The sequence below is a fragment of the Cornus florida genome, unplaced genomic scaffold (genome assembly GCF_030987335.1).
Source record: "Cornus florida cultivar Cherokee Brave unplaced genomic scaffold, ASM3098733v1 CherokeeBrave_3.0.0_Hap2_Chr04, whole genome shotgun sequence".
NCBI lineage: Eukaryota > Viridiplantae > Streptophyta > Magnoliopsida > Cornales > Cornaceae > Cornus > Cornus florida.
This window is the reverse complement of record NW_026775574.1, coordinates 77443148-77457425: the sequence shown is the minus strand read 5'-3', so window position 1 is coordinate 77457425 and position 14278 is coordinate 77443148. Positions and strand designations below refer to the sequence as shown.

The 14278-nt window shown below is 34.9% G+C and overlaps 1 protein-coding gene across 2 annotated transcripts in view; it reads right to left on the bottom strand.

Annotated features, from left to right (window-relative positions):
• Positions 1-12012, bottom strand: part of LOC132303586 (glycerol-3-phosphate acyltransferase ATS12, chloroplastic) — a 29614-nt gene extending 17602 nt beyond the window's left edge. The window contains exons 1-5 of one of the 2 annotated variants that reach the window (XM_059800908.1): positions 11607-12012; positions 8233-8330; positions 3897-3983; positions 3683-3780; positions 1870-1927 (exon numbers count right to left, since the gene is read on the bottom strand). In XM_059800908.1, the coding sequence (XP_059656891.1) occupies positions 1870-1927; positions 3683-3780; positions 3897-3983; positions 8233-8330; positions 11607-11889 (624 nt within the window). In that variant the 5' untranslated portion in view covers positions 11890-12012. The remainder of the gene's footprint in view (positions 1-1869; positions 1928-3682; positions 3781-3896; positions 3984-8232; positions 8331-11606) is intronic. The other variant, XM_059800909.1, reaches the window with a different exon arrangement.
• Positions 12013-14278: the final 2266 nt, after the last annotated feature.

Below are 14278 nucleotides of genomic sequence, written 5' to 3'. Positions count from 1 at the left end.
CATTTATGCAAAAAAAAAAAAAAAAAACATTTATATGTGTTTGGCTGCTGGTAAAATGTTCTATAAATTTTTTTTATAAGAAAAATGGAAGTAATTTAAAGAACCTGAAAATGACCTATAGATTTTTTTCCACAAGTCCTTTTGAAAATAAGAACTTAGAACTCATATACCAAAAGAAAAACATGTGTACAAACAAATTGACGTGTGAATAAAAATTGCAGATTCACAGAATAATATTTTTAAATCTATGAGGAAACAATCATTGTGTTTCCTCTAAAGAAAAACAAATGCATATAGAAAATAAAAATCACCATACAGCCATAAGAAACTACTTTTCTTACCAATAGGCCAATGGCCTAGCGGTACCAGACCCCTACTTTCCAAAGGGAGGTCACGGGTTCGAGCCTTAGTGGAGGCATGTGTGTGTGAGTACCAACTAAGAATTTCTGTATATTTTCCTTATTTTTTCAACGTTTAGGATTTATTTTATATAAATAAAATTTTTGACGCTTTCTAATACATTTTACTTATCAAAAAATAACTAATAAATAAATAAAATTTTGATAAGTTTATTTTATATAAATAACATTGGACATTTGTTATGTTACGCATCATATAATTTTCTTAGATAAGCCTTAAAATAGATAGAACGCATTGTTATAGAGAGGAGATTCGCTTCGCCTAGAATTCGTTTGGTTGCACAATGCACCCTTGAGGGAGTTGAGGGTCACATCCTTGTACGAGGAGCAACTGTTATTACAAAATCACTGTAGAAAATGTTATACTACTGAAACAAGTCATCGCCGGTACACATGAGAAAATGGATGGTAGTATCCCTCCTGTGCCAAAAGATAACATAGCCGACAGAACAAGCGAAAGAAATCATCTCTCAACAACTAGAAAGCTTAGAGAAAGAAAAAGAATAGATTTTGATAAAACTGAAGGAGACTATCTATCAGATGTATAGATGACAAAAGGGTGATAATTATGGCAGAGAAAATAATGACGAGTCAATGACAATACATATATATATTATATACACAAGTAGGTCAGAACAAATATTTTGCTAATAATAAGAATTGTTTATATAATTATCTGTGCAAAAAGCTTTGAGGGAGCAGGCAGCCTCATAACTAAATTTGGTTATAGTTCAACAAACTTAATAAAACATCCAAGTTTATCCAAGTCTTTTCAGAAAATCTATAATGATATTGTGTTAGATTTTTCTTGTTGAAACTCGCATATGGATACATGCATGTTGATGGTGCATGGCAGCATAAAGACTTTACAACCTATAAGCCAAAAAATTGTTACTCGTGATTATATTGTCACTGAGGTGCATCTGAACACTAAGAACATGTATGTACCATCACGTTAAGAATAAAAATGCATCCCCAAGAAAAATTTGTCAAAAATTAGGGTGGATTCCGCTCCTAGACATACGGATAGGGCCATAGGCCAGGCGTATTAAATCACAAGGATCTTAGAAAGAGAACCCTGCCTCCTATTTCATTTATGTTTCAGAGCAGGAGGGCGACAGCTTCAAACGATTTTTGGATTGGTTCATTTACAAACAACAACCAAAATCAAGAAAAATTTGTCATAATTCTCAATATCTTTTTAGGCTTGGGACTTGAACCCTCAACCTTCCCTTTGGGGAGGTGCAGGTCATACCACAGGTGGTAATCAAATCACACACCCATTCTCAAATGTTGTTACACTAAAATAATAAGGAGAAAATGCTCTCTTGAAATAATAGTAGTAGTATTGAAAAGAGGGGCAAAGGGGGGAGTTGTCAGTGAGCTACAATGACCACTAACTTGTACAGAATAACAAATGGAAATAAAACTGAACACAGAAATTAGGCACCTTCTGTAGCTTCTCTTCTATTTCATTGAAAAGGGATATATTGCCAACATATGAACTCCTGAAAATACACAAATGATCAAGGTAAAGGACAGCGATGGATATTTTAAATTGAGATGCATGAAATTCAATCATTATTACTAATTTTTTTAAAACATAGAACATTAGCTATATTGGTTTACAAAGACATTTGAGGACAAATATTGGATCAGGAATAACATGCTGAAAGGGAGGGGGGGTAAATAAAGTCTAGGCACTGGCACAAAAAGGAAATCTGATTCATATTTAATATCACTATTTTTTATCCTATAATCGAGTTAATAGTGAAATAAATATAATGAGATCTTTGATTCCATCTGAATCAGGCGAGCCACCTCTAGCATTTCAAACTCTAAAAGTACTTACTGGAACTTTATTCCATCCAATCTTAAAATCTTGGTGTTTGAAACAAAGTTCAAAGTCTGTAACATACCAGAATAATCATAGCCAGAGATTAGATCATCCTAACTCAGCAATGTAATTTAAACTTGCAAAAGATTAAAGAACATAGGACGAGGACACCACTATAACAGGATGCCTCTGATTATCTGAGTGATGTAAAACATTTACCAACACGACTCAACAAAGTCTTGTCCCAACTATTTGCGACCGGCTTCTTAAATCCTGTTCACTAGCTTGCTCTGCTTAGAGCCACAAATTCTGTTAAACCACACCCTACAATGTTTTTACTTCTTCCCACAACCTACTTTAATTTAGCCTACCTCTTCCACTAATACTACGCTCAATGTGGACCAAGACACCTTAGTCAAACCACCTTAGTCCATTCTCTCGCTTTATCTCCAACTGGTGCTACCTCTACTGTCTTACAAACATGTTTGTCTCTGGTCTGATGAAGGATAAAACAATACAATAGGACTTGCTGGCAATAGAAGTATTCTCTTCAATTACCTTAATCCTCAGGGGAGGTCAGGGTAATTTACCTTTTATATAAGCACTAAGATGATGTTTAGCCACTCACATGCATTTCCGTTATGAAGTAATAAAACAATTTTGTTAACTAGGACATGCTATCATCTCCTAATAACTTCAAAACTTCTGTTTCCTCTTCCTCAACACATTTTTTACTTCAGACATCCTGATCCTACAAAAGAATTTGTATTTCTAAAATTACCATTTTTTCAACTAATTTTTATATATCGCATTCACATCCCTTTCAATAATTGGTCCACTGCTTTAAATTTACAAATCCATAATCAATGATAAATAGCAAGCTGTCCAAATTAAGCATATGCTTTAAACAAGAACAAACTACCCAAATAGCATACTCACAAAATTCATAAACAAGATCCCATATCACTCAAATCAAAACAAGTCATATCTCTACTAAGAGGTAATTTAGGACAGGATAGATTTGTAAGTGATGCCTACTTTCCAACTTGCCAAGTAGTATGCCCTACCATTTGCATATGCAAGCACAAAAGTAAATGCAATACATCATCATCAAATCTTCCATGTAGTTGCATCAATTTGAAGGATTTAAATATTAAAGTAACACCCTCTCTAAGTAGATGATGGTTAACGTGGCATCAGAGCCAAAGGTCTCCAAGTTCAAACTCACCGTCACCCTAATTAAAATTGAAAAACACGTGAGAGGGCGTGTAGAAGGATTTAATTATTAAAGTTACACCCTCTCTAATCGCTTAAGCTTTTAGAGTAGATGGTGGTTAACAACAATGATATAGATCACTTTACAACTACTATCAAAACCATCCAATGAAAGTGAAAAGGAAGACAAACAAAAAAATTACTTGCTCACCTGAAATCAACCAAAGGGCGGATATAATTTTGACCAAACATGAAGTAGTCATAAGGTTCGCGCAAGGCTTTGTGGTATGGTGAAAAGACAAAAGGGTCCTGAAAAATTACTGTTAGATTCATATAAAAATTTGTACAAGAGGTGAGATGCTGAAACTAAAAATAAATATATTAAGTATGAAAATATTGAAAGCATGTACATGGTCTAATGATACCTCAACATCTTTGAAAACACGATCAAGAACTGCAGTCATGTTTGACATAACTATCTTGTCTGCCTTGGGATTCCCACTTTGAAAAACCTGAAAGCAAAGAGCATGCCAAAGAAATTATGGATTCTGGAAATGCCAGATTGAAAAGACTGTAATGTGTGTCTGAGATTTTTTTATTTTTATTTTTTTGTGTTGGGGGGGTGGTGGATGTTGAGAATAACATTAAAAAGAAAAACAAAAATTTTCCTCATCCTCATTAAAAGACACTTGCATAAACAATTCTCGTCTACAATTCACATTTTTTTTTTTTAATTCATAAGCATCAAACTCTTTACCCACCCCTCCATTTTAGATGCCGTGCCAACACATTAGAATTGTGCTACAACAGCTTCAGCCATGTTTTCTTTAGGTTTTTGAATGATCATTAATGAATACAGCATGAAACCACAAAAAACAAAAACAAAAAGAGATAAAAGGAAAAGGCCATAAGATTGTTTCCATAAAATGGGACGTTATATCAGAGCATGTAGTTCAAACTGTCTCAGGCACGGACCTGTTATATGGTGAGTGGCGGCAATTGCCCCCACTGATATATATAAATATATATATAAATATATATATATATATATATATATATATATATATTTAAGTATTAAAATATTAGTGATTTTTCCTTTTTTGAATTATATGTCTATGAAATTTTAATATTGCTCCCACTAAAATTACAAACAAACAACAAAAAAAACCCACTATTCCCCTCACTCACATAATTTTCTGGGTCCGTCCCTGCTAGCTCTCCAACAAACCTTCCAATGACAGCAGATAAGTATACTTTTGACAAGGAGAAAGGTGAGATAAGAATCAGTAAAGTATATGTTTGATTGAAAGGGTGTTATTCATATATATCGCCATAAGGTGGTTGGATAGGGGCTTGATGAGTGGTTTTGGGTCGCCTTCAGTCATTGGAAATTTGAGGTGTGTTCCTTCTATCCGAGAATGTTGGATGCTCGGCGGATCTCTTTTCCTCGAAAAGCAGTTTGGCCCCAAAGCCCCTCTAAATGTGGTTTCTTTTTCTCTTTTTCTTTTTTCTTTTTTCTTTTTTTTGGATGGACTGTAGCTTTGGGAAGGATATTGACAATAGATAATCAGAGGAGAAGGCGTTAGATTATAGTTAATTGGTGTTGCATGTGCAAAAGTGATGAGGTATCAGTGAATCCTCTTTTCCATTGCCCAATGGCTGAAGACGGTTGGGCCATGCGTTTAGGTATTTTAGGTATTTTTGGTGTTCATTGATTCATGATGGATTCCACGAAGAGCATGCTTGAGGCTTGGAGAGGATGTATAATGGCCCGAGAGGTTAGGAGGGTAGTGCCCCTTTAGTTGTCGTGGGAGAGAAATAGGAAGTCCTTTGATGGAGAGGAGGTTCCTATTTGGGTGCTTAAATACTCCATACTTAGTTCTTTACTCGTTTGGCCTCATGGGTGGAATTGTAAATGTGTGGAGGATTTTATGGATTTTGTGGATAGTTTGATAGTATGGTGGGCCATTTTTGGTTTTTTGTGAAGGAGATAATAGTTTGAAGAAATTGAAGAAAGTGTTGTAAAGCATAAAACGGAAGCGAAGAGAAAAATAAAACAAGTAGAACACACAAATATTACGTAGTTCAGCCACTAGGGCCTACATCCACGGCATAAAGAGCCCAAAGGGCTACATCACTTTTATAATACTCTCTCAATTCATATACAATACAATGGTGGAGGCTCCTTTATATAGGAGAAGAAATTATGAGAATGGAAAGAATTAGAAAATAGGAAACAAGGAGGATTTTTCTTTATCGATTTCTCTAGTAACACAAAATCTTCAATAATAGGAAACAACATCAATTGCTAAAAGATTTTCCTCCACTGATTCCTCCATTAAATCTTCAATACTCCCTCTCAAGTTGGAACATGAATGCCCAACTTGTCATTGAGATGACGAGTAACAACAAGTGTGAATTAAGAGATAATGTAATGAAAGAGATGTAGCCCTTTGGGCTTTGTGTGTCGTGGAAGTAAGCCCTAGTGGCTGAACCACATAAATCCTTGTGTTCTTCATGTTTTAATTTCTCTCTTCAACTTTTATTTTTCTTACAACATGGTATCAAAGCATAATTTCTCTTCCTATGTTCGGACCCCTATTTTGGGGTATTCCCTTAGCATCTGAAATGTTGCTAAGGTTTTTTCGATGCTATTTGTGATTTATATGGGCTGCCGGTTTGTTTAGCAATAATGTTTTTCGCCTTTATCGTGTCTCCGACAGTTTTTATCAACTTGTTTGGGTTGTCAGTGTGTTCGGTAGCATTATCTTCGTCTTTGCCGTGTCTCTGGCAGTTTTTATCGGCTTGTTTGGGCCGCCGATGTGTTCGGTAGTATTGTTCTCGCCTTTGCTGCGTCTCCGACAATTTTTTATTGACTTGTTTGGGCTGTCGGTGTATTTAGTAGCATTGTTCTTCGTTTTCTCTCTTCTCTATTCATCATTCACACTCAATTACTGAAAGATTTTCCTCCACTGATTCCTCCATTAAATCTTCAATACTCTCCCAACTTGCCATTGAGATGATGAGTAACAACAAGTGTGAATGATGAAGAGAGAAGACGAAGAACAATGCTACCGAATACAGTAAGTTTCCCATCTTTCCAAGACAATTTCCTTTTGAGGGTATCAAGCCCCAGTATTCCATGACCCCGTGTATTGTACGCCCCAACCCTCTATATTTGAAAATTTGAACACGATTATGATACAAATATCATACCAAATGTGAAATGGCAGGATTATATTAGGCAATCACTCAAATTAGAACACAATCTCCTATTTCTAATTCCTCAACCTTTTTTTTCTTTTGATAAGTAATTTCTAATTCCTCTACCTTACTGAAATAATCCCAGTTGAAAAGAGATGCCAAAAAATATATTCAACAATGCCAGTTTCACTATGTAGGGGATGCTAACCACCTTCTACTCTAAAACCTTAGGCAGTTAGAGAGGGTGTAACCTTAATATCTAAATCTTCTAACACATCCCTTCATGTATGGCCTTCTTTTGGTCCAACTTGTGTTTCAATTTTAATTATCCGAGTGGGGTTTGAACTGAGAACCTTGCTTGTACCATGTTAACCACCATCTATTCTAAAAAGCCTAAGTTGTTAGAGAGTGTGTAACTTTAATAAATAAATCCTCTAACAGAGATCGTTGAAGGTAAATAGTTGTTAACCAATGACATTAATTAACTGGATCAAAGAAGGATGGACAAGAATGGTTAATAAATTCCACAATATTTTTGGTCATTTCCAAACACAACTAATTATTCCAGTTTTAGATTTTCACATTTTGGAGTTCCTGCTCCAATTATATGCTAAACAGTCTTTTTTTTTTTTTGATAAGTAAAAATATAATAGAAGGCGTTCAAAAGGGGAACGCATCCCAAGAGCTGTACAAAAAACCAGAAGCAAGAAACAAAGAAAAGACCCATGGTTCCAAAGAACCCATCAAGTCCACCAATTCATCTATGGATGAATAATTTCTCCCCCATCCCCAACAAAAAAGAGAAAAGATAATGGAAAACTTCAACGCCCCAATGGAAGATTCCACCCCATCAAAAGATCCTTTATTCCGCTCTTTCCAAAGGCTCCACCAAATGCAAAAGGGGGTCATCCTCCAAAAAACCCTAACATGTGCCCCCCACCCTTTTGCCCCTCCAGATATCCATCAAATCCCTTGAGGTCTGGGGCATGACCCAATGGACACCAAAGAGTCCCAGGATAAGACTCCAACAATCATGGGCCACAGGACAATGCAAAAGAAGGTGATCCATGGACTCTCCATCAATCTTGTAAAGACAACACCGGTTCACAATGATTTGTCTTCTCTTCCTCAAATTGTCGAGGGTCAAAATCTTGTCCCAAGCAACTGTCCACACAAAAAAGTCCACCCTAAGAGGCGCCTTTGACAACCAGACCGTCTTCCACGGGAAATTGGAGCCGTGAAACCCAGAGAGACAGACAAAGAAGGACCGGACCTGAAAAGTCCTTTGCGCCGACGGCACCCAAGTCAAGGAGTCCGCACCAGTACCGTCCAAGATAAATATTTATGCTAAACAATCTGAATCGTAAACTACTGTTAAAGATAGATATTTTTAGAGAACTGTATGCCAAAAGAAATATAAGTATCATACACCATTAGAAGTTCTTTTTAAGTGTAGAAAGAAATAAGCCACGTGTGATTAGCAAGATGATCAAATGTTTAAAACATCCTGCACACAAAGAGGTACACTGTAGCACAAATCAAGGAAAAGTAAATTACTGCATTTCGATAATTCTGATACAATTCCTCCATCCCCTGAGCAACATTTGAAGGCAGCCTTCCAGTTTCTGTTTCCTTTCTGATTCCGTAAAGCAGATCTGTGAATATTGATTCAACATAAGATACAGAAATATATCCTCCAAATATATTTCAAAAATAATAAGGAAAGAAAGAAAAAGTAAAAGAAATTTCTTCATCCAATTTTGATTAAGAATGACATTAGCCTATAAAGACAAAGTTTTGTGCATGGTGAGGTCTTGACTATTGATAGGAATGATTATATTTTATCTGGTGTTCATGATTTAACTATCATTAAACAGACAACTAGAAAAGAGAAATTCTAATGGCAAGTGAAAGCAAGCAGATTATTAATTAAATGTACTAGTCATTTCTTGTTGTCTAGAGAATGCTAAAACTAGTCATGCAGGTGACCATGTACCCCAAAAGTCTTAAGTCAAAATTAAGCATCGTGGTAATTCACTGAGCTTATGGTACATCGTATTTTAGGCAATCAAAATGTTAAAAGGCAAATAAGTCAAGGATAGAAATATAATAAATCATCATAAACTTAATGAAACCATTAGCAGCTGAGAAACATCCTAATTGTACATTAGCTATTCATGACTTGTGAGTAAGATTTAAAGATGCAGACCACAAAATTGCATTAGTAGTGGCTCTAGAATTGCCACAAATAAGGGTACTGTAGATGTTGCCTATATAAATTTTAATTAAAAAATTTCCATATCATAATGGTGAACTCTCGTAATTTTCTTATACATGTCATCTATATCCAAAAAAAAAAAAATTGATTTTCAAAAGTCAGATACGTTACACATATTCAGTGATAAGTCGGTAATACATTAGGATAATTGAATGGCAAGAGTGTAGCGGGATATGTTCCCCTTTTGAATGCCTTTTTAATACAATCATACTTATAAAAAAAAAAAAAATGAATGGTAGAGTGTATACTGCTCTCGAACTTATATTGAGTTATGAATCTATTTTCTTCATATATTGTGTTCTTGTTGATAAAATGATTTATGTGTTTAATAATGTCATGAGTTTGCATTTAAAATCTTAATAAATTCATCAAAAGTTATTGTATACCATATATGGTACATTTATACATATATCTATATTTATATTATTCTTGTGTTGCTGATGTATCCATATTCTACTTTTTTGAGCCATTCCCATTGCTATATTTGTGTCGTCCATGCATCATAAGTAGGTTACGACGATAAAAATACTTCTTTTTATGAGAAACAATTATACAATATGTCGACTGACAACTGAATGCATTTCTATTAAATTTAGTAATTTTTCAAGAAAATGAAAAAATTTCAAACCCAAAGAAAATAGCTCAAAGTTATAATATTCTGTAGGCAACTGATTTGCACGCACATGGATGGTTCAAAATATCCTTACTGTCAAATAAATAAAAACTATTATGTGGTTTCCATAAGTTGTAATATATGAAAACTAAAATTTAATGCACAAGTATAATGCTGGGTAGGCTGGCTCAGTGATACATAGAGGGCACCTTCAGTATCTATTCTGAGAACATGCTAGTTTCAGTTTTGTGATTGTTTTAATGTACAATGTTTCTTGATGTTCCAAAACAAATGTCCCCCTTTAAAGGGCCAATGTCATAAAACTGTATATTCCCTAAACTATCCTTAAGTTTTGAAAGTTTCCTTTAATCAACAACGTACATCTTAAGTTAGTAGAGTTAATTTTGGAATTTCAAAAAGAGACATAAACTAATTGAATTTCTCCTTAAAATGTGGGAGTCCCCAAAAGGGATAGTAATTCTATTTGAGGGAGTATGATAGATGATAGAAGACATACAAAAGAAAAAGTTCAAAAATGTGTCTTTCTTTTTTCTTTTTAGGGGGTAAGAATATTTCTAGTAGGTATTTTATTGGATCGTACGACACAATTAGGTAACCAGATATATGTGTGTGTGCACACGCACGTGCTACGTAAACAATATGTATAATCTCATGTCATGAGGCCCAACCGAGTCTCTGCATATCAGCCGAGCCGTAATGAACTCCACCAATATAGCACTTTTTCACTCACGCCACAACACTATCTCAATCAACTCCATTAAAAATAATGGTGAAATCCCATAATAATTGCATATTTAATGCCTTACAACTATGTTGATGGAAACCTTATTTTCTTTAAACAACTATGTTACGATTATCTCAATGATACTTTGAGAATAATCAGACACAATTAAAGGATCTCTTTTACTTCTTTTGGCATTAAAAATCCTTCTTTACTTGTTCACTTGTTCAGAATGTGATGCTATTTGTTTATCTTTCGTGGGAATTCTCTGAATATTCAAAGGCAAGTGGAATTTGGAACTGAATAAGTGAATATGATTACAAGCATATGATTTGTAGGTTGGAACATGAATCCTAAGAAAATGTACTCATCCCACAAGTTTTAAGTCAATTCAAAGTATCTTGATGGAATTTTTGCTTCTATGCTATAGCTATGGCATACAACTAATTAGTTCAACTTGTGCAACTATACTTCTTTCCTTTTCAATTTTTTTCTACTTAAGTATACTTTGTTAATTTATTTCAATTTGATTAAAAATGATCGAGAGTATTTTAAGTCACCTTATGCACATAATACGAAATATTAAATTAATCAGCACTGTAAAAATACAAAATCTGAAAACTACTGTACAGTTCCATTACAAATAAAAAATTTAAACCTCCATGCATTAAATATATATAGACAGATAGATAAAACCTCAATGACAGCATGAATAACAATAATGAGATCTTGTGTGCCTAATATACAATTCCTTTGCTTCCCAAAAGCTATGAAGCATCTGGCGGACTAATAACTCAAAATAGCCTGTCACTACCTAAAACAGCTAATTCCAACTAGCAGGTTTATGGAAAATTGGGCACTCATTACACCACTACTTGCCAATTTTAATTCGTTAGATATCAATCTTATTGATAATCGTCAAAAATAGACAAAAATCAAGAAACCTCAAAGAGCTCAACCAAATAATTGCAAATAACATGAAAATGAGATGTTCATGGATTTGGACACTGGTGAAGCAATAAACGCGTAGATACACAGGCACACAGAACATGACTTTCTTGCAAATTCAGGGAATCTTGTAGAGACAGAATGTATCAACGCACACAGAGAACTACCTACCTGCTAATTTTGATTAGTCAGATATCACTCTTATTGATAATCATCAAAATTAGACAAAAATCAAGAAACCGGCATTAACACATACACATTAGAAATGCACATAGAACATCACTTTCTTGCAAATTCAGGGAATCTCGAAGAAACAGAATGTATCAACGCACGGAGAGAGAACTACCTACCTTCTTCGGTGCTTGCATCAAGAAACGTGCGCGAATGGTAGAGCTCGCTCTTCTCCGACGCGGAGCTCGAGGCGAAAACGGCCACAGTCGATTCCTTGTCCTCCACCATTTCCGCCATTCCTCTGGACTTCGAAGAGCAGAAGACCGCGCACTCGCACCTCCGACCTCTCGATCGAACGGGCAACGAGCAGGAAATCGGAGAGAGCTTGGAATACGGTAATGGAGACGAAACCCTAGCTCTGGTGGTGAAGAGTCCGCAAGGCGATGCAGAGAGGATAAACATAGTCTGGAGAGAAAGTCAGTTTAGAGAGAGAGAAAGAGGAGAGAGTGTGAATAATGATGTAGAGAGAGAAAGAGAGGGAAGAAATGCGTCTTATCTTTGAAGAGAGAGATAGAGAGAGAGTGCGAGAGTCTGGTTTATTGGTGGAGCCGAGTATAGGTGTGAGTGCGCGCACGTGCTTTTCATTGCCCACAGGGTTTTCCTGACTGCATGTGGACTCCCCTAGTCTTATCGTGACACGTGTCAGAAAATTGAGGCCATTAAAAACGATACAGTTACAGTTTTTTGTAATTTTGTTAAGTTGTTTGTTCTTTTTGGGAAATTTATTAGGTAACTACCAATAGCAAAAGGCCATGTCACTAATAAGTTTGAAAAGTGGCCTCTGTTGTGACAAAAAGGGCTAAAGCTAAGAAAGCAACCTTGAAAATGACTCATAAAATAATTTTTTTTATTTTTCTTTTCTTTTTTATGTTTATTTTAGTGAATTTAAGTTTGAAAATGACTCATAACTCATTAGTAGGTTTATTTTTCTTTTAATTTTTATTTTTTATGTTTATTTTAGTGGAATTTAAGTAGGTTGTTAAGTGGGCATGAATAAGTTAAACTATGTCCTTGGTGTCCTAATGATTAGCTGCTGCAACATCAATGCCGGCGTGAGTACACAAAAGGGAATGAGGGGAGCAAAACAAGAGGTGTCAAGGCGTCTCTTTCAGAATCAAATAGAAAAAAATTATAGATCCTCATTCATTAGAATCCCTGACCTTAATGTCAAAACGAGCAATTTTCTGCATCAAGGTTTACTCTTTTTAATATATTATCGAATATCTCCCTAAGTTCTTCAGGATACGTCTTTAATTTAATTTAATATATATATATATATATATATATATATATATATATATATAAAAGAGTAAGGGTGACTGCGGATCGAAATGAGTGAGTAGACATTAATCATAATCTGGTCCGATCTCAACGGATCAGATTGAATTGGATCAACATATTGTGGTTTTCTCAAATAGCCCAACATTGTTATTTTTTAACCATGGCTCAATTGATAAAATTTTAATTTATCAATCTTAATTCATATATTTAAATTATTATTAACTAATACTTTTTTAGAGGCCAAATCATTAACTAATTTAAATTTAAAATATTATCAACTAATACATTTTTAAAATATATATATAAATCTCAGCGATCCGATTGAATTACGGATCAGATTAGATTTTTAACAGTTCAATCCATAAATTATGGATTCGGTATTATTAAATTCACCACCAATCTGTGAGTGAGACTCATAAATTAGGGGATCAAATACTCACCCCTAGAAGAGGGGGGATATTCATATTATGGAGAGTTTCAACTAGTGGTAAAGTTAAACAATCAAAAACAAAAAATAGTTTGAGATTATTAAAAGATAAAAAAAAATTAGGCTGTCATTGGATAATTTTGATTATATTAAATGGTCAAGGTCTTGTTAATCTTCAACATCAACTAGCTGTCGAAGCAACGTCTCTTTGAATGACAAGAAAAACAAAATATTAAAATAGTACTGTAGTTGTAATTGACATCCATTTAATTTAAAGAGATTTCATTCTCAATCGGAAATTTCGTAGTGAAGATCATTTTCTCTGGACATAAAGTATTATATACTTGGAATTGTACTAAACATATTTCACTGTCCACGCATAGCTAATAGCTTCATTTGACTTTACCCTGTGAAAATTGGACAAAAATGGAATTTAGTCATACGGTTTGGTTGTTTGCGAGCAATCACGTGCATTTAAGTGCGCAAATTATTTGAGTGTCCAAAGAGTTGGCAGATAGCGGATGAGTTCATCTTTCACCTTTAAAAGTATTCTTCTTGGGTCTTTGATTCGAGCCTCGCAAAAAGTGAGGCCTGGTTTTAACCGATACATATAGTTTGCGAGCAATCACGTACATTCTAGTTCGTAAATCATATGAGAGTCCAAAGAGTTGGCGGATGGCGGTTGAGTTCATCTTTCGCCTTTAAAAGTAATTTTCTTAGGTCTTTGATTCGAGTCTCACAGAAAGTGAGGCCTGAGTTTAACGGGTGCATGTGGTTTGTGGGCGATTACGTGCATCTTAAGTTTGCAAATCATTTGAGAGTCCAAATATTCAGCGAAGAAAAAGAAGTGGAGTGAACATATCACATTCCTTTTAATGGTCGGCTCAAGTGGATAAGAACTTGGCACTGGTCGGGTCTAATGTTCAAATCCGCTTGGATGCAAACAATTCTTTGAGCGGGTGGATGTGTGAGTACCAACTAGGGGAAAAAAAATAATTTGAACCAATTCTTCCTCCTTTCACTTGAGAAAAGATTTCATAATGTAGCAGAAAAAACTAATCCCTGTGAGAGAGAAGTTTTTTT